The following is a 26,760-nucleotide window of genomic DNA, read 5'->3' as shown; positions in this document are numbered from 1 at the left end:
AGCAGGGTCAAGAGTTGAGGGGGTGGGGCAGGGAGCAACATTCAGTCTCTGGGGGATCTGGGTGTGACATTCATTCTGGGGGTGGGTGGGATTGGGGCAAGGCCTGGCACTCCATCTCTAAAAGGTTCACCATCATTTATTTAGAGTAAATGAAGAACAAAGAGTAGAAAAGGAAACCATCAGCTATGTACCAAACTCAATGAAAAAGAAGAGAGAATGTCTTGGGAGTCAGTAGAAAAGAGTTTCTAGGTTATGGATTATTTGGTAGGATTTGGATTGCCTGAAACTCAAAACTGAAGTTATTGAGTAATGATAGTAAAGGCTGAGTCCAGATATGGTAATGGGGAGTGAAGATTATTAGGATTCTCCCATCATGGCCATTGAGCCAGAGCATATGAGTGAAAGCAACCATTACCAGAAAGGGTAGTCAGGAAAGTAAAGTCATATGGAGTGAAACAGGTCTCAGTGAATGCCCAGTGAGAATGGAGAAAGAAGAGGATTAAGATGAAAACATTTCAGCTAATTATGGAACAAACCATTCAGAAGGCTTAATTGAAGGGTGGGAGGTTACTGAGTGAGATACTGGAGATAGAGTTGAAAGGATGGGAATGAGAGGGTTCAAGTTAGAGTTTTGCTCTTCAGCCTTGTCTTTAAGGCACTTGGAGTACCTCCAATTCCTCACTTGGTTTGAAACCTCAGTGATCTGGCTTCTAATCTCGCACTTAACTGAAGTTCTTCTCTCACCGAAATGGCCAGTGATCTCTTGATTGTCATACCTAATAGCCTCTTATCAATCCTCATCCTTGATCTCTGCTGGATTTGGCACACTGGAACACCTTCTCTTTTCCTGGATCCTCTCTCCTCTGAGTTATCAGGATATTACTTTCTCCTGGTTTTCCTCTTTATTGTCTGACTGATCCTTCATAGTCTGTTTTGTTCTCTCTTTAGCTGTCACATCCACTAATTGTTCAAGGTTCTGAGAAATTCTGAGAGTCTGAGAAGTCACATTAAGAAGGCCATAAGTAATAGATGCCTCTCTTGTTTCATGAGCTAGCCTATGGCAGTGTCACTTTTTCTTAGATTGGACTTGGTCTAATCATGAGGTTTGTAGTAGAAATGTCAGGAGTGGGTAGTCCAGCTTTGTGTATGGGAATCAAACATAAATTGTCGGTTTGTGGGTAAGAATAGTGGAAGCCAGTAGAATGTTAGCTCCTTGAAGGCTGACACTGTTTCATATTTGTTTTTGTATGTCAAGTATGAAACACAGTGTGTTGCACATTGTGATTTTATAAGTGCTGGGAGTTTCCAGTGAGGAACATTAAGTGAATTGCAGAGTCTCAGAGCCAGTATGTGGCAGAGAAAGGACTGTAATGGTCAGGTACCCAGTCAATAAAAATTTATTAAATGCTTACTATGTGTCAGGCATTGTGCTAATTGTTAGAATTACAAAGAGGGAAAATGCAGTTTCTGTTCTCAAAGAGTTTGTGAAGATGAGATTAACGCTACCCTACTTATTCTTTAGATTTTTAGCTACCAGGAATGTATACACCCCCACTTAAGGATTAAGTGTGTGTGTGTGTGTGTGTGTGTGTGTGTGTGTGTGTGTGTGTGTGAAGATCTTTGACCCATGTGTGCTAGTGAGTGACAAATCAGAAACAATTGACTGCCCCGTGGACTGTCCAAAGCCAAGTTTAAGCCACCATTGGTACACGTAAAGGTGGACTACAGGCACAGGAAGTGACACAAAGAACTGTCTTTAAATTTGTAGTCACTTCCTATGAGGGGCTTCACCTTTGAACTTGGCCTTGGAAGAGCTCAGGTTTGAAACCTCAGACTGCTTCCCTTTGGACTGACACATGGGTGGGTGAGTGAAAAGGATTGACTCCCTTTCCTTGGTTTTCTGGAGGCACTAGCCTTTGGAGAGGCCCCTTGTCTTGGAGAAGGCCTCATGGCTGGAAGCCTTGTTTAATTAATCTTCTGGCCCTACTTTGCTGGGGTCTCTGAAGCCTTGCCTGGTTCAGATCAGGCCAGATTAGCTACACCCCGCCCCCATTTTCCTTACTTTCTTTCTCTCTGTTTGAAAATAAAACTACCATAAAAGTCATTCTGACTTGAGTAATTCATTGGAATTTAGTAATTAAGTTCCTGGCGATCATACTCTTAAATATTCAGTCCAACCATAATTTTTACCCCTTACAAGTTCACAGTCTAGTCAGGGAGACGATATGAAAATAATTTTGTTACATTTATACACACACACACACACACACACACACACACACAAGCTATATATAGGATAAAATTGGAGATAATCAACAGAGGGAAGGCAATAGAATTGAGGGGAACTGGAAAAGGCTTGAAGAAAGCTAGGGAAGTTAGGAAGTAGAGACAAAGAGGGAGAGCATTCCAGGCATGGGAGACAACCAGTGAAAATGCTTAAAGTAGAAAGATAGGGTTCCTTGTGTAAGAAACAGCAAGGAAGCCAGTTGTCACTGATGAGGTATAGGGTGCTAAAAGACTAGAAAGGAAGTGAGGGAGGGAGACAATTTGGATCATAGAAATCCAGGAAACTTATGTGGAAAAATTTTATTATATGTAATTGGTAAAATAAAATATCTTTACAAAAAAAAAAGGAAACTGGAAAAGTTTGTGGGAGGGTGTAATGTATAAAGGGCTTTGAATGCCAAAGAGAGACTGTTACACTTTATCCCATAGGTAATAAGGAGACCCTAGAGTTTATTGATAAAAGTGGGAGAGGAGTTAACATAGTGAGATTGTACTTTAGGAAATCATTTTGACTTGAATCCACATCTTCCTGACTCCAAGACCAGCTCTCTATCTATTCTACCACATTGTCTTTTACTGTTTTGCATACGGTAGGCTTATGCTAGTTGACTTGAATTGAATCTTGCTTTAACAGGTACCAAAGGATAGCTAAGTGGCAAGAGGGATAGAGAGTTCAAATCTGACCTCAGACACTTAGTAGCTCTGTGGGCAAGTAATTTAATCTTATTTGCCTTAATTTCCTCATCTATCAAATGAGCTAGAGAAGGAAATGCAAACCACTCCAGTATTTTTGACCCCAAAAGGGCTTATGAAGAGTCAGATGCAACTGAAAATGACTAAATAAATTAACAATTACCAAAGCTTCGTCAGAAGTCCCTCCTTTCCCACTGATCAGATGCAAGTCATCCAACCTTTTAGCATCCCAGTTCTCGATGCTTTGCAGATCCACATACTTGGATAGAATCTACACAATAGGGGTTCCCTATACTGATGAAACCATAGATCAGGACAGCAATAAAACAATAATTTGGCTTTTAGCAATTTAGTAAAATACATTAAAAAGAAGATCATTTGATGTCACTTGTAATGGAAAGGGACAGCTTCATTTCAGAAATTCAGTGGGTGCACAATGATAAGGAGCAAGATATGGACAACATTGTCCAGAGGCAATTTGTCCCTCAAGAAAGGAAGACCTTGCTCATAATTAGTGCTCTCAAAGTGGAAGGGATACCCAGAGATGTAAGTTTTCTCATTCTGTCCCTCTAAGTAGACATCTGGTGACCATTTACCATTGTGAAGATGGGATTAACTCTCCCCTGTCCATTCTTAGATATAATCACCAGAATTGTATACACCCCACTTACACTTGAGTGGGGGAGGTCTGTGACCCATGTGGCAATAGTGGGTGATGAATCAGACTTGACTGACTGCCCTGCTAAGCCATCGTGCTAAACAAAGCTTTAGCTGTGATTGGTACACGTAATATGGAAGGAAGTCATAGGGTGTGATGAAAAGGAATGGTCTTTAAAAATGCCAAGAACTTCCTGTGAAGAGGTCTTTTGTCTTGAACTTGATCTTGAAGGAGCTCCAGCCTGAGACCTCAGACTGCTCTTAGAACTACCCTGTGGGTGAGTGACAAAAGGATGACTCCTTTCTTGGATTTTCCAGAGGGACTAGCCTCAGGAGAGGCCTCTCCTCTTGAGAGAGGCTTCCTGGGTGAAGCCCCTGCTTTATTCAACACTGTTCCTCAGCTCAAGGCTGAGACCACTCTGGCTGAGGACTAATTAGTCCTGTCTGGGTTGAGCCAGGGGCCAGAGCAAAATACTTAGGGTGTTGTTTAGATATCTTACTCTATCTTCTCTCTGATCTCTCTGATTTTCTTACTTTTACTCTTTCTATATTTTATAAATAAATTGCTAAAAATCATTTGGAATTTAATCAGATTTCTGGCGACCACACTCTGATAAATTTAGTCCAACCATTTATAATTTTACCCCTTACATTCTGGCCCTTACACCATTGAGGTCTATGGCAGAAGGGATTTTGGTTTAGATGAATACAGAATGTTTGAGATGGCCTCCGAGGCTCATTCTAAGTCAGACATTTGATGATACTATGATATAAAAGGATTGTGTGTCACCCCAGCCTATTCTGGGTTAGTGCAGAGTCAAATAGTATGAGTGTACCTTGGTTTTTTGAGTTGATGATATTCATGCAGGAAATTTCCACTGAGTTATTCTGAGCATACAGTTTAAAGTTGTCATTTTCCTGGGAGCAGTTGCTGATAACTTGTGTTTTAATAGCTGGAACAACAATGAAACAAGTGAATTGCCCCCCTCCTGGTCTTGTTTGCTTAACTGAGAAGATATGACTATATTAATTATCTTGAGCCTATTCCTTGAATGAGCTCTTTTTGAACCCTTGGTCACCCCAGGACTTTGTGTGAAATGACAACTGTCTTCTTTTGGTATTGCTGGTACTTAGGGGAATGATTGGGTTAGGAACCAATGGCAGGAATGCCTGAAAGGCATGGTTTCTTTGTCATTTTAATGTAGATTGCAGGAATCTGAGGGATTGACATCAGATATGTATCTCCATTGCGCCTTAGGTTGTAATATCACAGGTGGCCATCCACCATTAAAAGACAGTATGTAACTCAAAGGCCAATCTAGTATACATTTTCCATTTTTCAGTAGAATAAACTCCCTTTTTTGATGGACACTGACAAAGTATTTGAAGGACTCTCAGGTAGGAGGAATATATTAGTCATATTATTTGGAAGCAAGAACAATGAATGGTTGGATGTTTTGCATTGGCTTGATGTCAGGAAAGCCTTCCTACCAGAAGTATAATGGGGTAGTGGTTTTTCTAACATCAGAAGTCTTCTACAAAGACTGGATGCTCAACATATTTATTACCAGATCAGATAAAGTCCCCACCTGCTGGTAAGCCTAGCTTCTCAACATTCAGATAGGCTGGTCTCAGCACAATGGTGACTAGGAATTCTAGCCCCTGGAGAAGATTAAGTTAAGGAATGGTGGACCTATTCCCCTTCTTCCATGAAAAGGAGTCATCTGTCACCTACACAGTCAAGCCTAGTCCTCTACAGTTTGGCCATGAAATCAGTATACCTAATTTCTGATTCCAGACCTTTCCCTCCAACTCCCAGCACTGGTCAAGTTAAATGGAGTCAGAGGAAGCAGGTATGCCACAAGATAAGGCATTCATCATGGAGAAGCTGGGCAAGGGAATCAAGGTCATTTTGCCATATTTTCTGAGCTGAACTAGATTGCCACTGGAAGGAAATGCAGCCCTGTTAGTTAGCTACCTTTGCTCAAAACCCATTCACCCATGGTCTATGTTAAAAGCCCGCCCAACCAATCAATCAACAAAAATTACTAAGCACATACTATGTGCAAGCCATTTAACAAGACTAACTATTCTGGTCATGTGGATCACTGAATGCTGTACATTTTCTATAACAACATTGACTTTATTTATTGACTTTTCTATGAAATTATTTTCTGCTTCACTGAGTAGACTGATTCTGTTGGTTGTTTGGGGTCCTGAAGGGCACAGTCACCTTTTGTTATACTGGCCTCTGCCATATGAGCTCACCTAGAAAAGACTGGTTATCTGCCATAATGATCTGCTCATTAGGAGAAGGGACAGCATATTTCAGGGCAGCCTGTTCTAGGTCCAGTAATAATTTTGTGACTTCAGTTCCAATTGTTGTCTTGTTCTCAGCAGTCCAAAAGGCATGAGTGTGGATTAATGATTCAAGGTGGTGAAAAGAATTCTTCACCTGATAAGAAAAAATGAATAATCCCATAAGATTGGAATACCTGTCCAAGGCACTGCTCTGGGACCTGGACTAGGCTAGGGGGAAGGAGGGAGGCTAGAATAGGATTGCTGGTCTTGGAATTTGGAAAATTGAGTTCCGTTCTACCCATGATACTTAATGACTTTGTGATTGTGGGATGTCAAGTAATCTTGCCTTTCCCCTTCTCTATAAAATGGGTACATACTTTATAGGATTATTGTATGGCTGAAATGAGATAATGTATACATAGTGCCCTAGGAACCTTAAAATACTCAAGAATTGTCAACCATTATTAGATGTAGATATCTGTGACATTTTACTTGACTCTCATGAGCTGATCCACTGTGGGATCTCAATTCTCCTGTTTCTGACTCCATGTCATCTTTCCCCAATTCATACTCTCTGTGAGACTCGTCTTTCCAGGATTCTGCCTCTCTTCTTTGTCATCCCATTTATCTTTTATCAAAACCCTTACCTTTTGTCTTAGAATTATTCCCAAGTATCACTTCCAAGATGGAAGAGCAATAAGGGCTAAGCAACTGAGGTTAAGTGACTTACTCAGGGTCTCACAGCTAGTCTGAGGTCAGATAGGAACACAGGATCTCGGGTCCTTAGGCCTGGTGCTCTTTCCAATGAGCTACCTAGCTGACCTCCCATTTATCTTTTCCTTTATTCTATGTCTCTATTCTCAACAATAATCTCGTCTTTACTTGACCAGCATCTCTCTTCTCTCTGATTATGGCTCAAGCATGGTATGGTAGAAAGAGCAGCATGCCTTGAATCAGAGGACCTTGATTCAAATCCATGTGGGACAGACATGTCACTTAACCTCCCCAGGCTTCAGTTTCCTCTTCTGTCAAATAAGCAGGTTAAACTAGATGACTTCTGATACTCCTAGTTCTGAATCAATGACCTTTCTCAGTATTACTCAACCATTTGCTATTTCTTGACCTCATATCCCATTTATCTTTCCCATTTTTCCTCTTTCTGACCTAAATTATCTTAATCTGTTTCCCATCTTAACTTTGCTTGACTCCATTTCACTCAGATTCAACCCCAACTCACCTTGGGATTATCTCCAGATGTTGGGATAGAGCTAGGAGAGGAGACTCCTGTAAGAGAGAGAGTTTGGGGCCATTAGGAAGAAATGCATTAAGTGCAAGTCTTCTGCCACACCTCAAGGGCTATCCTGGACTGACTTAAGATCATGCTTTTTTGACTTCATTGATAAAAAGCTTCTGGATCTCAGGGTTTTGTCTTTGCCTGGAGTATGGTCGTATAGCCAAGAGATGCGCTCATTCACATCTGGGATCACAAAACCAAAAAGCTCAGGGTCATTCAGGGAGTGAGATGATATTTCTGTCTCCCATACCAGCTTCAATTTTTTCTTCAGTAACTATTGACTCCTGGAAAGCCTCCTCTCACTGTGATAAAGGATGAAAAGTTTTGCAATTTGCAAAACTGTTGCAAAAAACTGAGAACTGCAAACCTTAGGAATGATTGACAGTGGCATGTGACCAAGGGTCACATGGGAGCCTGAGCCTGAGGATCTGGGAAGATTCTATGGACCAATAGTATTGATTCCAAGTTGGAAGGTAAGGGAGAAACAAGAAGAAAGCATATAAATAAATCTGCTTTATTGTTTGGGAAGGGAAAGGAATAAGGGTTTAGGGATAAACTTATTCTTATTTTAAAACTAACTTAACTATATTACCTATGTTACTAAACTAAAACCTTAACTTCCCAAATATCCCAATCTTACAATAGGAGTTCAAATAAAAAAAAAGCCAGGATCTTTTGCTGTTAGATGTCCAAGTAAATCCAGACTGATGCTGCCAGCAGCCAGAATCCAGAAAAAACTCTTTCCTCCATTGGTCACAGGCAAACTTCTCTCAGTCTCTAACTTGTGCATGTCCAAGGCAAAACTGTTCCCATTGGTGCTCATGTCTAACTTTTCCCTCCCCTCTCAATGGGGGGAATAGGTGCTCTGGGTGTTTTGGAAGTGTTTGCTTTGAGAAAAGGGGACAAAGTTGTCATCCTGAGGAAAGACAATGTCTAGAATCGATAAGGAGCCCAGCAAAAAGTCACAGTTTTCCAAAGATGCATTCTTAAGGGCCTCATGATGTGGAGAAGCCTTGTAGCAACCAGGAGCAGGGAAACAGCCTTTTCCCTTATGTCAGCTTGAGCCTGAGCAGACTTTCCCTTGGACTGTGTACTCACTTGTTTGAGAAATTGTAATGGGTCTGGGCGCAGAGATCTCTTCTAGCAACTGTTCTTAAAATACCACTTTAGTAAACATCTGTTTCTAAAAGGCATTTACGTCTTAATGAGTAGTTGATATTAACTGATGCCATTTAATTGGAACCTTGTGAGGTTTAGTGTTGAGATACCAGCCCACAAGCACTCTGGGAAATGTAGAACCTCATGGGGAATTGAAGTAGTCCAGCTCTGGGGACTGGTTCTGCTACTTTGATTGTTGATCTGGAGAGTGACCCTATACTGGTTCTACACTAATCTTATGGCATTCCTCCACATACTCCATGGTTGAATAGAATTGCACTATTTTTTGTTTCTTTGAAGTGAATTCTTCACTATCTCACACTTGTGCAATTGCTCAACCAGTTCCCTGAACTTCCCACCCCAATAATTCTCAATTAATTCTTCCTTATTTTAAAAGTCAATTTAAATGTCATCCCTGCCACAAGTCCTTCCTGACCACCCCTGGCTGTAATGGACTTTCTCTTTAGACCACCCCTAACACATATGCTTAACATCATTGATGCATTTGCTAGTACCTCTGCAAGCACCAGTTCTCCTCTCTTGACAGCAAGGGCATGATCAAAGATGCTGAGGCTGTCTAACTTTGGATCTGGCCAATACCAAGCCCAATACTCCACAAACAGGAGGTCCATAATGAATGCTAATTGACTTGAACTGAATTACATTGTCTTGACAGATCTTGGCTTAGGATAGAATGGAGATGTGATGGAGAGGCCAAGTCCTGGGGCAGAATGCTCTGGGTGATGCAGGTTCCCTTTGTGCTTAGGAGGCCACCAGAAATGATTCCCAGTGATCCCTAAAGCTGGACACAGGAGGACAATGAGATTCTTACCCTGACAGGTGTTCTCACGGATATTTGGGAAATTTTTCTTCCCTGTAATAAGCGCAAATTCAGGTCTGCAGCTGCAATGGAAACTTCCCTGAGTATTCACACATTCAGCATTTGCGCCACACTTAACAGAAATGGGTGGTGCACACTCATTAATATCTGAAATACAAATGTTTGTGTGTATGTGTCAGGCAGAGACTTGAAGTACAACTCTGAAGAGTAGCACCTTTCTCTCCCTCCAAATATGACTGCAGGAATCTTAACCAAATGAGAGTTTTCTTTCCTGAGAGCACCCTGGTGCCTTAGATGGTTCTGGGTAACAGCATGAATAGGGGAGTGCACAGTGATTGGCAACAAATCCCCTCCCTTCCTTCTTCACCTTTAACCATATACTCTGGTTTTAATAAATAAAACTGGACTATTTTCTGTCTTTTCAAAGTGGATTCTGCACTCTTACCCCCGTTCATTTGCTCAAGCAGTTCCCCTGACCTACAATGTTTCCCATCCTAATAACTTTTCCTTATAAAATTCCTCCCCTTCTTTTAAAGGTCAGTTCAAATGTTATCCCTTTTATGAAATCTTCCTTGATCACCCCTGGCTGTAATGGTCTTTCTCCTTAGACAACACCGAGAACATAGGGTTAACCTCCTTAATTCATTTATCTTGTACCTCTGCAAGCACCAGTTCTCCTCTCTTGACAGCAAGGGCATGATCAAAGATGCTGAGGCTGTCTTACCTAACTTTGGATCTTCCCAGTACCAAGCCCAATGCTCCACAAACAGGAGGTCAATAATGAATGCTAATTGACTTGAACTGAATTAGACTGTCTTGACAGATCTTGGCTTAGGATAGGATGGAGTAGCAATGGAGAGGCCAAGTCATGGGACAGAATGCTCTGGGTGATGGAGGTCCCCTTTGTGCTTAGGAGGCCACCAGAAATGAATCCTAGTGACTTCCAACACTGGATACAAGAAGACAGTGAGATTCTTACCTTGGCATTTGTTTAAACTGGCTTTTGGGAATGTTCTCTTCCCAGAAGGCAACTCATATCCAGAGTTGCACAGGCAGTAGTAACTTCCTTCAGTATTCTTGCAATCAGCATTTACACCACAATAGACAAAAAAAGGTTCTGCACACTCGTTAATATCTGCAATACAAGTGTGTTTGTATGTGTGTATCAGGCAGAGACTTGAAGTACAACTCTGAAGAGTAGCACCTTTCTCCCCCTCCAAGTATGACTGCAGGCATCTTAACCAGATTAGAGTTTTCTTTCCTGAGAGCACCCTGGTGTGGTTCTGGGTAACGGCATGAATGGGAGAGTGCACAGTAATTGACACTGAGACCCCTCCCTTCCTTCTTTACCTTGAACCATATATTCTGTGCTTAAATAAAACAGGACTTTTTTTCTGTGTCTTTGAAGTGGATTCTGCACTGTCTTAGTCCTGTTCATTTGCTCAAGCAGTTCCCCTGACCTAGAATGTCTCCTATCCCAATAACTTTTCCTTATAGAATTCCTCCCCTTCTTTTAAAGGTCAGTTCAAATGTCATTCCTTTCATGAAACCTTCCTTGACCACCCCTGGCTATAATGGTCTTTCTCCTTAGTATAAGAAAAAACTCTACTTACAGATACTAAATCAGGATGAAAGGGGGGAGAGGCACTGATGGGCACCTCAAGATTTCATGTAACTTGAGGTTGCATAGAACCTTCTCCCCTAAGAAACCCTTTCTCTCTTCAGGTCCCCCTCACCCTTACAAAGATTATCTGAATGTGTTTATTTAACTAAAGATGATTTAATAACAAGTCCAAAAGGTAAGGTATCAGGATAGATGGAATAGGGATTGCCCTATACCTTAGCACAGATTGGTTTTCAAGTTTCTCTCAGCTATTGAGCTGAGCCCAGACTTCACAGGCTTGTGGAGGATTTCTTTCATTCATATTCTATACTAGATCTATACTAGGTTTCTTAAGTTCAAAGTATTTAGCAGTAGACAACAAGAGGAAAAGAGATTCTGACCTTCAGAGCTGGTTTAGCCTGACTTTTAAGACTAATGCCTCTAATGACTGGTGTTACAGTTCAGGCAGCTCCCCTTAAATCCTTTTTGTTCAATGGCAGGATCCACAGGAATCCAGGTAGAGAAAACAATTGGGAAAAATCCCAGGAATAGAGAGTTTCTATCCCGAGAGGTGGAGAGAGCTTCTTCTACTCCTGAAGTCCAGGAAAGATTCCTCATGAGAGGAACTGTCACTCTCCCAAGTCTCTCCCCTCCCCTCTCCATCTATCAATCAATCTTCTCTCCAACATTCCAACCCCTTCTGTGAAATTTTCCCCATATTAGACAACATCAAGGACATGGGTTTAACCTTCTTAATGCATTCATCTTGTACCTCCACAAGCACCAGTTTTCCTTTCTTGACAGCAAGGGCATGATCAAAGATACTGAAGCTGTGTTACCTAACTTTGGATCTATCCAATACCAAGCCCAATGCTGACTTCCGGTCAAGATGGCGGCTTAGAAGCAGCCAAAGTTCATACCTCAGAAACCCTTCCTTAACGATCACAAACTGAGTGCTCCTAGGACACCGAAATTCAGGCTGAACAACAGGACAGACCCGGGGAACCCTCCTACTGGACCTGGATCAAAAGGTACAGCCTCCCAAAAGCCAGAACCCTAGATCACTTGGATCTAAGGGGTAGGCAGAAGGAAGGTCCCAGGACCCATCCCCCCCAACCCAGAGTGCTGATACCATGGCAGCAGCGGCAAAAGGGCCTCAGGGCTGGCTATTCTGAAGGACTCACCTTGAAAGCAACCTGAGCCAGTCTCTGGGGTGCCCAACACAGATGGCAGGGAAACATAGAGAGAAGGGAGAAACCTGTAGCCCTCTGGCTGGGTCCTTCTATCTGAGTCTCAAGGGAGGTTCCAGCTTTAGGGCATCAGCTGAACCCAATCCCATCAGGAGCCCTCAGAGCTACTGAAAGGACAGAAACCTCAGGGCCGGAAAAGGGGTTGCTCTGAAGAGCTTACCTTGAAAGTAACCTGGGCCAGTCTCTGGGCATTCAATACAGACTGTAGAGGAGGAGGTTTTTTTGGTTGTTTTTGTTTTTGTTTTTTTGATTCGGGGATCATTAGGCCCACACCAGCTGAACTTAATCCCACCAGGAGCCCTCAGAGCTTCTGAAAGAACAGAAACCTCAGGGCCGATGAAGGGGTTGCTCCAAAGGGCATTCCTTGAAAGCAACCTGGGCCAGTCTCCGGGCATTCAACACAGATTGTGGAGGAGGAGGTTTTTTGGTTCAGGGATCATTTGGCCCACACCAGCTGAACTCAATTCCATCAGGAGCCCTCAGAACCCAGGGATGCCAGAACCCCTCCCCACTTAGAGAGCAGGGTCTTTGGAAAGAACGGAAACCTAAAGGCGGAGTCAAGATGGCAGCCTAGAAGGAGCATAGACCTGGCAGCCTGGCCAGAGCTTTGGAGATCCTCCATATTTGTTCCAGCCATCCAGAAAGTTTAAAACTCAGAGCAAACCTAGCCCAACCAAGCTGAACTTAATCCCATCAAAAGTCTCCAGAATGCAGGGAAGCCCAGTCTCCCCACCCATCCTCATTGACTGCTGGACTTTAAGCCAATCAAAAGCCTTCAGAGGACAGGGAAGATCAAACCACCAACAACCCTCCCCCAGAGACTACACCAAGAGATCTTCTGTTAAAGCTCCAAGAGGGGAGACTGATAGAAGTCCCCCAAAGACAAAAAAATGAGAGGAACAAGAGCACAGATAAATACGGGGAGTAAAGAAGGGGTGAATTTGAGCAAACAACAGAAAAAGAAGAAAGAAACTACAATAGACAGCTACTACTCAGCAAATGGAACAGAGGGGGATAGATCAGCAAATGATAAACCAGAAATCACAGCGAATTGGATACAGGTTGTGGAAGAACTCAAAACACAACAAAGAGAGGCTGAAGACAATTGGGACAAGAACTTAAAAATTAAGGTAAGTCATCTGGAAACAGAGGCACTTGAACTAAAATGAGAAAATAGTGTCTTGAAAGCCAAAATCAACCAGCTGGAAAATGAGGCAAAGGAGATGAAAGATGAGGCAAAGGAGATGAAAGATGAGGTAAAGAGGATGAAAGACAATCTTCAAAGAAAATCAGACCAGAAGGAAAAGGATGACCAAAAAGCCAGAGATGAAATCCAATCTTTAAGAACCAGAATAAAACAACTAGAATCAAGTGACCTCAAAAGGCAGGAGGACACTATAAAACAAAACAAAAAAGAATTAAAAAATTGAGGAAAATGTGAAGCATCTCATTCACAAAACAGACAATTTAGAAAATCATTCAAGAAGAGACAATTTAAGAATAATTGGACTACGAGAAGACCACGACAAAAGAAAAAGCCTGGACATGATACTAGAGGAAATTATCCAGGAAAACTGTTTTGAGATCCTAGGACAAGAGGGGAAAGTGGAGATTGAAAGGATCCACAGATCACCCCCTGTATTTAATCCCCAACTGACAACACCAAGAAATGTTATAGCCAGATTAAAAAACAATCAGATGAAAGAAAAGATATTACAAGCTGCCAAGAAGAAGCCATTCAGATACCATGGAAATATGGTGAGATTAACACAGGATCTGGCTGCATCCACACTGAAGGACTGAAAGGCATGGAATACGATATTCTGGAAAGCAAGGGAACTAGGTCTATAACCAAGAATAAAATACCCATCAAAACTGACTATATTCTTACAGGGGAAAGTATGGTCATTCAACACAACAGAAGAGTTCCAAGCATTCATAAATAAAAGACCAGACCTGAACAGAAAATTTGATGTCCAACCACAGAACTCAAGAGAATCATCAAAAGGTAATTAAAAAAGAGGGGAGGAAAACAAACAAAACAACAACAAAAATTTTTTAAGAGATTCAACAAGTTAAAATGCTATGTATCCCTATAAGAAAAGAGGTCATTGGTAACTCTTAAAAAAGGTTGCTATCACCTGAGCAGCTAGAAGAATTGCACTCAGAGGGAACAGTGACAAACTGTATAGGATAAAAGGACAAGACATAAATAGGTATATAGATATATGCATGCATAAATACATATACATGTGTATGTATATATATACATGACTAGAGCTAAAAAAAGGTTATGACTAAAAGAAATGGGAAAAGAGACAAATGGGGGTAAATTTATATGTCACAAAGAAGCTCATGGCGGGAGTGGGGAGAACGATACACTGGAAGGGTAAAGAGGTTGGAGATAGGAAATACTCAACTCTTACGTACTTTGAAACTGACGCAAAGAGAGAAGAACAATCCAATCCATTGGGGAAGAGAATAGATTTGCGCCCTATAGGGGAGTAGAAGGGTAAAAAACGGACTGGTGTGGGGAGGGAAGCAGTACAGAGGAGGGAGAGGGTGGGGGGGAATTTTAAAAAGACTACAGGAGAAAATAAGGTAGGGAATAAGAAGGGAGGGGGGTAGAAAGGGAAGTAAAATAAGGGGGGGGAATTAGGGGGACTGACTATAAACAAACATTGGTATAGAAGAAAATAGTGAAAGAAGAAAAGGCAGGACCAGGAATAGAAATCAAAATGCTGGGAAATACACATCTAATAATATAACTCTGAAGGTGAATGGAATGAACTCACCCATAAAATGCAAGCAAATAGTAGAGTGGATTAGAATCCAAAACCCTACCATATGCTGTCTGCAAGAAACACACATGAGGAAGGTAGATACGCATAGGGTGAAAGTAAGAGAATGGAGCCAAATCTATTGGGCATCAAATGATAAAAAGAAGGCAGGAGTAGCAATCATGATATCAGACAAAGCCAAAGTAAAAATAAATCTAGTTAAAAGAGATAGTGAAGGTAATTACATCCTGATAAAAGGCAGTATAGACAACGAGGAAATATCTGTACTCAATATGTATGCACCAAATGGCAGAGCATCCAAATTTTTAAAGGAGAAACTAGAGGAGCTCAAGGATGAAATAGATAGAAAAACTATACTATTGGGAGATCTGAACCTTCCCCTATCTGAAGTAGATAAATCAAATAAAAAAATAAATAAGAAAGAGGTGAGAGAAGCAAATGGAATCTTAGAAAAATTAGAGTTAGTAGACATGGAGAAAAATAAATAGGGACAAAAAGGAATACACCTTCTTTTCAGCAGCACATGTTACATTCACAAAAATTGACCATGTATTAGGGCACAAAATCATTGCAAACAAGTGCAAAAGGGCAGAAATAATAAATGCAACCTTCTCAGACCACAATGCAATAAAAATAATAATTAGTAAGGGTAAATGGAGAGATAAATCAAAAATTAATTGGAAATTAAACAATATGATTCTCCAAAACCAGCTAGTTAAAGAACAAATTGTAGAAACAATTAATAACTTCATTGAAGAAAATGACAATGGTGAGACATCCTTTCAAAACCTATGGGATGCAGCCAAAGCAGTACTCAGGGGGAAATTTATATCCTTGAGTTCATATATAAACAAATTAGGAAGTGCAGAGGTCAATGAATTGGGCATGCAAATTAAAAAAAAACTAGAAAGTGAACAAATTAAAAACCCTCAGATGAAGACTAAATTAGAGATCCTAAAAATCAAAGTAGAAATTAATAAAATTGAAAGTAAAAACACTATTGATTTAATAAATAAGACTAGAAGCTGGTACTTTGAAAAAACAAATAAAATTGACAAAGTACTAGTCAGTCTAATTAAAAAAAGGAAAGAAAAACACCAAATTGACAGTATCCAAGATGAAAAGGGAGACTTCATCTCTAATGAAGAGGAAATCAAGGCAATCATTAAAAACTACTATGCCCAATTATATGGCAAAAAATATGGCAATCCAATATCAAGCCCAATGCTCCAAAAACAGGAGATACATAATGAATGGTAATTGGTTTGAACTGAATAATACTGTTGTAAAAAATGGAGACTTGAATCCAGGACTTCAATCCCCAGAAGTCCTTGATCCACTTCCACAGAATTCCTTGCAACCTCACCTGGGCCTAGAGTGAGATGGGGTATTTAACCTGATTGTAAAAAGGCTCTGCCCCTTTTCTACTTCTGTTTCGGAGCAGACGCATCTCTTTCATGATGTAGGTGAAGTTGTCTAGACCTCTCCAGCCTAGACATGTGCTTCCTTATTCTGTGTTTTCTTTAATCCTTAACCTTCAATAAACCTCTAAAAATATAATACTCCTTGCAGAGAGAAACTAATTTCTATCTTGCCTCAGTTTACCAAATTTTAATCTTTACACTGTCTTGTCAGATCTTGGCTTAGGATGGAATGGAGAAGTGATGGAGAGGTCAAGTTATGGGGCAGAATGCTCTGGCTGATGGAGGTCCCCTTTGTGCTTAGGAGGTCACCAGAAATGAATCCTAGTGGCTTCCAGCGCTGGACACAAGAGGACAGTGAGATTCTTACCTTGGCATTCATTTAAATAGGCTCTTTGGAATGTACTCTTCCCAGAAGATAGCTTATATCTGACGATGCATGTGCAGTGGTAACTTCCTTCAGTATTCACACAATCAGCATTTAAACCACAGCTGTAAACCTCAAAATTTCTTAGACTTATAAATGTTAGAAATTTCACCATTGGGAAATTTCATACTTGAAAAATTTCCTATTGATAGTGGGTCTTGGCTATTGGAATGTGAACCCCATTGGCATGAGAGTTTTCCCCTCCTCCCTTCTTAAGATTACTTTAGGACAGAAACCTTTTGCTGAACAATGGAAAGGACTTTGACCTATGCTTAAGCATAGAACAGGAATTTCTTTGAGTCATGATTGATTTTAGAATTGATACAATGGAGATACTTGGAATCAATCTCCACCCTACTCAGTCCTAACAGGATTTAGGAAGGGCTGTAGCAAAGGATCAAAGATTTAATTATTTGAAATATGACCTTCAACAGACATGTGCAAAGCCAGAGACCTCTGGGTGGTCCTGGGTTAAGCTAGAGCCTCCATTGGCACAGGGAAATTGATGGACAGTGATTGGTAGATGTGAGAACTGAGGGGAGGCGACTTGGATGGTGTCCTTAAAGAGAGAGGGGTCTGAAGGACTGAGGGGTGGTTTGTAGGAGTTTGTTGGAGTGGTTGTGGTGTGCTCTGAGAAGCTTGCTCGGAAGGAAGCTGAAGGTGGGGGCTCTGAGACTGTTTCTCCATTTTGGTCATGTGAGTAATAGGGACTGATCTCTTTTCTTTGCCCCAGCTATCTAAGGGCTTGGGCCTTTTGGCCCAGCCTAAACAGAAGGGGTATTTAAGCCCTATTCCCTTCTCTCCGTTTTTCTCTCTCTCTATCTCTAATTCCTTTCTTCCTCCTATTGTAATTAAACTCCATAAAAGATTGACTGCTGATTTGAGTTTTCATTTAGGAATTACATAGCTGAATTCCTTGGCGACCTTAAATTAATATATATCAGTCTTTTAAAGTGATTTCCATGTCACACAGCTAATAGAAATGGGTGGTGCACACTCATTAATATCTGCAACACAAGTATTTTTGAGTGTGTGTGTGTGTGTGTGTGTGTGTATGTGTGTCTGTGTGTCAGGCAGAGACTTGAAGTACAACTCTGAAGAGTAGCACCTTTTTCCCCTCCAAGTATGACTGCAGATATTTTAACCAGATGAGAGTTTTCTTTCCTGAGAGTACCCTGGTGTGGTTCTGGGTAACGGCATGAATGGGGGAGTGTACAGTGATTGACACTGAGCCTTTTCTTTCCTTCTTCACCCTGAATCATATACTCTGTGCTTTAATAAAACTGAACTATTTTCTATCTACCATCCCAATAACTTTTCCTTATCAAATTCCTCTCCTTTTTTAAAAGGTCTGTTCAAATATCATCCCTTTCATGAAATCTTCCTTGACCACCCCTGGCTGTAATGGTCTTTCCCCTTAGACAACACTGAGGACTTAATGCATTCATCTTGTACCATCTGCAAGCACTAGTTCTTCTCTTTTGACAGCAAGGGCATGATCAAAGATGCTGAGGCTGTCTTACCCAACTTTGGATCTGCCCAATACCAAGGCCAAAGCTCTAGAAACAGGAGGTCCATAATGAATGCTAATTGACTTGAACTGAATTATACTGTCTTGACAACTTCAAATTCAACACAAATGTGTGTGTGCGAGAGATAGAGGGAGAGACAGTGACAGAGACAGAGAGATTCTAGGTCTAGCCCAACAGAGTAGTACCTTTCTCCCCTCCCACTCTGACTGAAGGCTTCTTAACCAGATCAGAACCATCTTTCCCAACACCTGAGAATACCTTGGAGCCATAGACAGTGTAACAATTAAAATTTAGGAATATGGGGAGACTGAGGCAGGTAGAAATTAGTTTCTCTCTGCAAGGAGTATTATATTTTTTAGAGGTTTATTAAAGGTTAAAGATTAAAGAATATACAAGTAAGAAACATGTGCCTAGGCCAGAGGCCTAGACAAAATAACCTCACATCACTCAAGAGACCGCCTGCTCCAAAACGGAAGTCCAAAAAGAGCCAAGAGAGAGAGAGAGCCTCAAAAGCCTTTGAATCAGCTTAAATACCTTCTCCATCTCGGCCCAGGTGAGATTACAAGGCATTCTGGGGAAGTGGAGCAAAGGCTCGTGGGGATTGTAGTCCTGTATTCGAGTCTATTTTTTACATTCCTTTGTGTGATCATTTTTGGAAAAATTAATTTTTCCCCAAAAGGATCATAAAAACATAATAAACTTAAAAGATTACAATAGTGTGAGGATAAGAGAAAAAAGAATAAAACCAATAATTGCTGAACACATTGACAAAAAGTCGTTAGGGGGCAGTCCCCTTTGGCATAAAAGTATACATACAAATAAATGTTCAATCAACCACACCCAAAATTCAATTTTGTGCAGCTTGTGGTCTGGAGGCTTCTTCATGGTGGCTTCTCCAACAGTTCAGTTCTGGATTCAGAGAGGTAGCATCTTCTTTACCTAAACTTCTTCTCAAAAGGAATTTAAACTTTGCAATTTAAATAATGATTTTTTTTTACAACAGTCCTAAGTAACAAACAGCATGACTGGGGAGGAGACAAGGGTTGGCAACAAGGCTGCTCCCTTCCTTCTATGCCTTGAACCTTCCATCACACTTTAAGTGATGCAGAAGAGACCTTTACCTTCACAGATCTCCAAAACGTCACTGAAGTATTTCTTCCCACTCACAGAAACAAATCCATCCTTACAGGTGCACTGAGTCCCATTGATGCAAACGGCATTGTAGGGACACGGGGGTCGGCAACGAGGAGCTGGTGGGAGGAATAAAACTGAGAGTAACAACTCTGATTTCTAGAATGCACATTTGTCACAGAATCCTTGTAAGTTATTCAGCATGATCGCTACCCCCATTTGACAGATGAGTAAATGGAAAGATGATGCTCCAGTGGGATTCAAACCCTTGTTGTATTTATTGTTAGTTTGGGGTCCACACCTGATTAGGGCTATTTGGATTGGGGATTCCATAGCTGACCTATGGCTAACCTGTGAACCTGGAAAATTGGGGGGAGGAGAACAATAAGACCTATTTCTTCTCATCACTTAATTGGAGACACTAGGAAATGGTGAGGCTAGTAATTTTTTTTTTAAAGATAACACATTAGGGACAGTTAGGTGGCTTACTTGTTTGAGAGTCAAGCCTAGAGATGGGAAGTTCTGGATTCAAATCTGGCCTCAGACACTTCTTAGTTGTGTGATCCTGGGAAAGTCACTTAACCCCCATTGCCTAGCCCTTCCTGCTCTTCCACCTGAGGACCTTTATGCAATATTGAGTCTAAGGTGGAAGATAAAGGTTAAAAAAAAAGATACATTTCCATCAGACTTTAAAGCTTACTAAGGGCTCCCTTTACAACTCTGTGAGGTACATGGCACAAGTATTATCATCTCCATCTTTTTTTTTAATATTTTATTTGATCCTTTCCAAGCATTATTCATTAAAGACATAGATCATTTTCTTTTCCTCCCCCCACCCCCCATAGCCGACGCGTAAATCCACTGGGCATTAGATGTTTTCTTGATTTGAACCCATTGCTATGTTGATAATATTTGCATTAGAGTGTTCATTTAGAGTCTCTCCTCTGTCATGTCCCCTCAACCGCTGTATTCAGGCAGTTGCTTTTCCTCGGTGTTTCCACTCCCATAGTTTATCCTTTGCTTTATCATCTCCATCTTACAGATCAGGAAACTGAGGTCCTGGCTTCCTCAGGACCACAGAGCTGGGATTCAATCTCAAGTCAGGATGGCAGGTGTTGGAGGGGACATTTAGCCCAAGGCACTGGAGAGGGGTTTGCTGAATTGTAGAGGCGACATCTCTCTATTCCTGTTCCCCAGATCAGGCCTCTCTCTTTCCCCCAGTAAGGCTTCCCTTTGTCTCTAATTGTGAATGGGGTGGTTTCCAAGAATACTCACTTTTGGAATTCTGGGCCGTAGCAGTTTCCAAAAGGACCAAAACACAGAGCCCTGAAATAGAAAGAGGGTAACATGTCAAAAGTGGAACCTTGGAGGCAGCTGGGTGGCTCAGTGGATTGCAAGCCAGGCCTAGAGACGGGAGGTCCTAGGTTCAAATCTGACCTCAGACAGTTCCCAGCTGTGTGACCCTGGGCAAGTCACTTGACCTCCATTGCCTAGCCCTTTCCACTCTTCTGCCTTGGAGCCAATGCACAGTATTGACTCCAAGATGGAAGGTAAGGGTTTAAAAAAAAAAGTGGAACCTTAGTGATCATCTGCCCCTTTATTTTACAGATAAAGAAACCAAAACCCTGGGAAGTCACATAATGTGCTTGGTTCAGGTAAAACACAGATAATTAGTGCAGAAATTCAAATCCAGGTCCTTTGACTCCAAGGAAAGAAAGGAATAAAGTCCCAGGCTTGTCATGCCCTTTCAGGCCAGCTCAGACTTTGATCAGATTGTTTTCTCTCTCTTCTTTTTACAAAAAAATCCTTTGATAGTGTTTCTATTTCAGAAACTGAGGCAATCACTCAAAATCAGGGCTTTATTTATTGTTTTATTGATTACCTAGATTTAATGAAATATTAATAATTCCAATTTTAAAAATCCTTCAGTATCAGTTCAGTAAGAGTTAGGCAATTAGGGTTAAGTGACTTGCCTGAGTCACACAGCTAGGCAGTGTCTAAAGCCAGGTTTGAACCAAGGACTCCCCATCTCTAGGCCTGGTGCTCTATCCACTGAGCCATCTGGCTGCCCTGATTGCTTCCTTTTTCAAAAACTCAATTTCCTCATCTGTAAAAAGAGGATGTTGACCTAGATCCCTCCTAAGGTTCCTCCTAACTCTGGAGTTCTATGAGTCCATGACCTAGTTGCCCCTGTCCTGTGGGAACTTGCAAGGATTTAGGGTTGGAAGGGACCTTAAAGGTCATCCAGTTGAAGCTTTACTTTTAATAGTTGGGGCAACTGAGGCCCAGAGAGAACAAAAGTGATTTGCTCAAGGTCACATAGATAACAGGTGATGGAACAAGGATTCAAACTCAAGTCCTCTGACTCCCAACCTGGGGCTTCTTCCATTATAGCATACTGCCTGGCTAGAGGTTTAAGATTCCAATCAATCAATCAACATTTATTAAGCCCCTGCTATGTCCCAGGCATTGTGCTAAGCACTGAGGCTACAAAAAGAGACAAAAGACAGACCCTGCCCTCAAAGAGCTTATCATCTAATGTGAAAAAAGTAGCAGTGGTTGGAAAGATCCCCAGATGGGTAGCCAGGAGACCTGGGTCTGAAATCAGGAGAAATTAGAAGGAAAAAAAAGTATTCTGGACAGGATAGGAGGAAGGAAAAAGAGCACTAGAATGGGAGTCAGGAGGCTGGGTTTGAGTTGAATCTCCAAAATTTATTAGATGTGGGAGCTAGGGTTTCCCTTCTCTAGGTCTCAGTTGTCCCTTCTGGGCAATAAGTAGCCTCCAAATCATGGGTCCACTTCTGGTCAGAAGGATCCCTTGAAGCCCAGAGGGTCATCCAGACAATCTATTTAATAAAAAGATATTTGAACATTCCCAGGAAAGTTCCTAAAGTAAAAACAAATAAAGAATCCCAGCAAGGAGTCTCCCTGGCCCCTTGGAAGTTCTTCTAAAAATTGCCTTCATGTTCTTCTTGCCCAAGGGACCGCTGGCAAAATCTACCATCAGAATGGTTGTTGGAGCTAAAATACAACATAGACCAAAATTGCAGGCAGAGGAGAAACCCTGAACCGAGGCTAAGGAAAAATGTTGGAGAAAGAATGGGGTGTAGTGTATGGGGAGAAAGAAAGATAGCTGGAGTCTTATTTTCTGCCCGTTCTCCTTTCTTTTATCTCTACCTCCCCTTCCACTTCTCCCCTTCTAACTTCTTCCTGTCTCCCATCCCCTCCATTTTCCTGTGGAACCTTGGAGAAATCTCTTCTCCTGCCTAGTGCCTCAGTTTCCCTATCTGTAATATTAGGGGGTTGAATTGGATGACCTCTAAGACCTTTTCCTTCTCTAATTTCTATAACCTGGGGAAGCTCAGAGTTCCCTACAACACGACTGCTCTACAGTTTTATGGATCCTGAACTGGAAAGGATCTTGTCCAATGCCCTCATTTTATAAATCAGGAAACTGAGGTCACAAGGGTAAGGTAATTTGTTCAAGTTTACATTGATGGTAAGCTATAGAGTGGAACTCCAAACCCAGCGTTCTTTCTCACTATGCCATTCATCTCTCCCCAAGGAAAGTACTGTATTCTGGGAACCCAGGCCCAAGTGGTGCCCATTCCTCTGCCTGGCTACTATTCTAAGGGTCATTAGATCCATATCTTTGTTATTTTAGTTAAGGAGTTGATTTTGACTTGATGGATTCACTGAAGCCCTATTTCTAACCTTCCTGCCTGGGAGGTGAGGGAGGAGTCTGTTTGCCCCAGGAATGTCGTAGCATCCCTAGAGTTGACGGACCTTGGTTTGAATGTTGGCTTTGCCATTTCCTACATCTCTACCTGTGTTGGGGTAGCTAAGTGGTGCATCGGATAAGAGCACTGGGCCTGGAGTGGAGAAGATCCGAATAAAAATCTGGCCTCAGACACTTATTAGTTGTGTGACCTTAGGCAAGTCACTTAATCTCTATTTGCCTCAGTTTCTTGTCTATAAAATGGGGGTTCACTGGAGGAGAAAATGGCAAAAGCACTCCAAGATTAGCAGTTGAGAATGATTTAGTCAACCAGCCTGAAGTAGCTTTTAGGGTAGGATATTACCAAGGTGTTAAAGCACAATAGTTTGGACAAAACATTTCTCAAAAGTGTGTGACATACTCCCCCTTTGCCCCCCAGAATATAAAAAATCCAGGGGAAAGTGGGTTCAGGCTTAGAGAGCCTATGCAGCAAAGGGATGATGTGTTACTCCTAGCTGCTAGAAGACCTTTTCTTCCATTCAGGGGTGCCCAAGAAGTTCCTCACAAGCATACTGAAGTCCATGGGGTCACGTAGCGTCAGACGTGACTGAACAACTAAACAAGAGTAACACCACCTGTGTAATCTTGAGCAAGTCATCTACTTAGATGGACTTCAGGTTCCTCATCTGTGAAATGGGAGATTTGAACCAAGTGCTGCTGAATGAGAGCTTTTCTACTTTTACAGCTCTTGAGTCTCCTGTTATTTTGTTCCTGAGTTCTATGAATACCCAGACCCTTTGGGTGGAGGCTGAAGAGGGAGACAGGGGTGCAGGGATAAGGGTAGATAGCCAGATGACATCCTCTATTCTAGGGAGAATAACTGGTCCAAAAGTTGAATGGACTTTCTCCAGGGAATGTAGGTTCCCCATCATTGGGGACAGTTTATAAGCAAGGAGTGAGATGACTTTTAGTTATGGATTCCATAGACGGGATTCTTATCCAGTCCAGGTTGAATCAGGTGCTCTCTGACACAGACAAGGGAGGCTGATCTAGAGATCAAAATTAATGTATAGTATGGAGAGGGCCATCAACTGTCAGTCAGGGGGAGGGAGGGAGGGAGGGAGGGAGGGAGGGAGAGAGAGACAGAGACACAGAGAGAGACAGACAGACAGACAGAGAGAGGGAGAGAGACAGACAGAGACAGAGAGAGGGAGAGAGACAGACAGAGAGAGGGAGAGAGACAGACAGAGACAGAGAGAGACAGAGAGATAGAGACAGAGAGAGAGACAGAGAGACAGAGACAGAGAGAGACAGAGACAGAGACAGAGAGAGACAGAGAGAGCCTGAGGGATTGGATAGAGGGAAGAGGGTCATGGAGAAATGGCAGAGTGGAGGGCAGGCACTGAGTCATTTCCTGGATAGAATGGAACGGCTGAGTCACCCTTGGATGCTTTTGATTTGAGCCCCTGATGAGTTTCAGGCTCGAAGGGGAATTCTGGAGCTAGAGCTTCAGAGCCAGCAGAGCTGGACATCTAGAAGGCGGATGGTGGGCAGAGAGAGACCTAGGACAGGGTTACACTGGGGGTGGGGGAAGCACAAGCTTTAACATCAGAGAACGAGTTCAAATGTTAGCCCTGCTACTTAGCAGGGTGACTTTGGGTAAATTAGTCCCCTTCTTTGGGCCTCCGTTTTCTCTTCCCAAAGGTGAGGCCACTGGCCTCTGTGAGCACTCTGGGTCTTTCCAGCTCTAAGGCTATTCTATGACCCCTAGGCTTTCTTGGCAAGGCTGGCCCTGTCTTCTAATCATCTATGTAAGGGGGTGAGGAGCTGGGGCTTGGGATAAAGCTGGGCACCGGGGTCTTTAGATTCCACTCCAACACCCCAACATACATATATATTCCCTCTAATATTGTCCTGGTCAGTCTTGGGGCTCCCTCTCTCTAGTCTGGCTCCTAGGCATAGCCAAATAGTTGAAATCACCCAGGCCTTCTTTTGTTGTCTACTCCCACCCCCACCCTCCCAGCCTTTGCAGTTCCGGCACATCTGGTGGAAGCCCCAACCCGGGCCTCTCCCTTTCTCTGTTTGGTGGGGAAGGTAAAGGAGGAGGCAGAGGCAAGACCTAGTCGGACCGGGCAGGGTGTGAGAAGTAGTGGTGTTGGCAGAGGCCATTTTGGGGATGGAGTTGAAAAGAAGGGTAGAAACTGGCATGCCCTAGATTCCATGCCCCCCAACCCCCACTTCAGATCTGAATGACCGTCTAGCCTCCATCTGGAAAAGGAATTGGAAACTCCACAAACAGAAGCTGGGACAGGAGCCGATCCCTGGCTCCCAGTCTCCCCACCCATCCCATCTGGTGTACCATCCCTGCCACCAGCAGGCGGGAAAATCTACAGCTTCCCTCCTCCACTCCTGACTGTCTGGGGCTGGGATTACCCCCTCGGCTCACTGAAGCTCCTAATTTGGCTCTGCCCTAATCTCCACCTCCCCTTCTAGGGCCAGAGCACCTATGGGACCCAGGCATTATCTGGAAGATACTTGAGGAAAATGGCACTATGTTACTTCAAACTTATGTACTTTCTCTCTCTCCCCCTCTCCCCCTCTCCCTCTCTCCCTCTCTCCCTCTCTCTCTGTGTCTCTCTGTCTCTGTCTCTCTGTCTCTCTCTCTGTGTCTCTCTGTCTCTGTCTCTGTCTCTGTGTCATTTCCTGTGAGAATTTCAAAGCACCTTACAAATTCAGACCTTCTAAGAAGAAGGCAGACAATGTGATGGAGTCAATATTAGACTAGGTGTTGGGAAACCTGAGTTCTAGCCTCAACTCATCCCTTATTTACCTGTTTGACCAGATTCTGATTCCAGTATAAGGGAAGTTTTGAGTTGGAAGGCCCTTGAAGAAGTCATCTCTTTAGCATCTCTGTAATCCCTATTACTAAGGGAGGTTGAGGCTGGTAGGTTACTTGAATTCAGAAGTTCTTATTTATAGTAGGGCTAAAGTTGATTAGGTATCCATGTTATGTCTAGCACAAATATGGAAGGTCCCCAAGCTGTCCAAGGAGGAGTGAACCTGCCCAGGTTAGTAAAGGGGAACAAATTAAAGCATTTGTACCTATCAGCAGTGAGATCGGGTTGTGAGTGGCCACTACATTTCTAACCTGGACAAGATGGAGAGAAAGATGGAAAGAAAGGAAGGAAGGGAGGGAGAGAATGGAAGGAAAGAGGGAAAGGGAGAGAGACAGAGAGAGAAAGAGAGGGAGGGAGACAGAGAAAAGAAAGGAGGGAGAGGAGGGAAGGGGAAGGAGGGAAAGAATGAAAGAAGGAAGGAAGAGAGAGGAAAGAAAGAAGTAAAAAAAAGAGGAAGAGAGAAAGGAAGGAAGGAAGAAAGGAAAGAAAGAAAGAAAGAAAGAAAGAAAGAAAGAAAGAAAGAAAGAAAGAAAGAAAGAAAGGAAGAAAGAAAGAAAGGAAGAAAGAAAGGAAGGAAGAAAGAAAGAAAGGAAGGAAGGAAGAAGGAAAGAAAGGAAGAAAGGAAGAAAGAAAGGAAGGAAGGAAGAAAGAAAGAAAGAAAGAAAGAAAGAAAGAAAGAAAGAAAGAAAGAAAGAAGAAAAAAGATCTCCAGTTGACATCTCATCAGCACCAATCATTTACCCTCTCTGG

General features: G+C 42.2%; 1 protein-coding gene across 1 annotated transcript in view; it reads right to left on the bottom strand.

The window, feature by feature from the left end:
* Positions 1-26,760, bottom strand: part of EMR3 (adhesion G protein-coupled receptor E3) — a 74,173-nt gene that overhangs the window by 44,478 nt on the left and 2,935 nt on the right. The window contains exons 2-8 of the mRNA XM_056822596.1: positions 20,671-20,721; positions 19,386-19,514; positions 10,210-10,365; positions 9,222-9,377; positions 7,175-7,221; positions 5,905-6,091; positions 4,473-4,589 (exon numbers count right to left, since the gene is read on the bottom strand). Of these exons, the coding sequence (XP_056678574.1) occupies positions 4,473-4,589; positions 5,905-6,091; positions 7,175-7,221; positions 9,222-9,377; positions 10,210-10,365; positions 19,386-19,514; positions 20,671-20,721 (843 nt within the window). The remainder of the gene's footprint in view (positions 1-4,472; positions 4,590-5,904; positions 6,092-7,174; positions 7,222-9,221; positions 9,378-10,209; positions 10,366-19,385; positions 19,515-20,670; positions 20,722-26,760) is intronic.

Source organism: Monodelphis domestica, chromosome 3 (genome assembly GCF_027887165.1).
Source record: "Monodelphis domestica isolate mMonDom1 chromosome 3, mMonDom1.pri, whole genome shotgun sequence".
Classification (NCBI taxonomy): domain Eukaryota; kingdom Metazoa; phylum Chordata; class Mammalia; order Didelphimorphia; family Didelphidae; genus Monodelphis; species Monodelphis domestica.
This window is presented reverse-complemented; position numbering and strand designations above follow the sequence as displayed.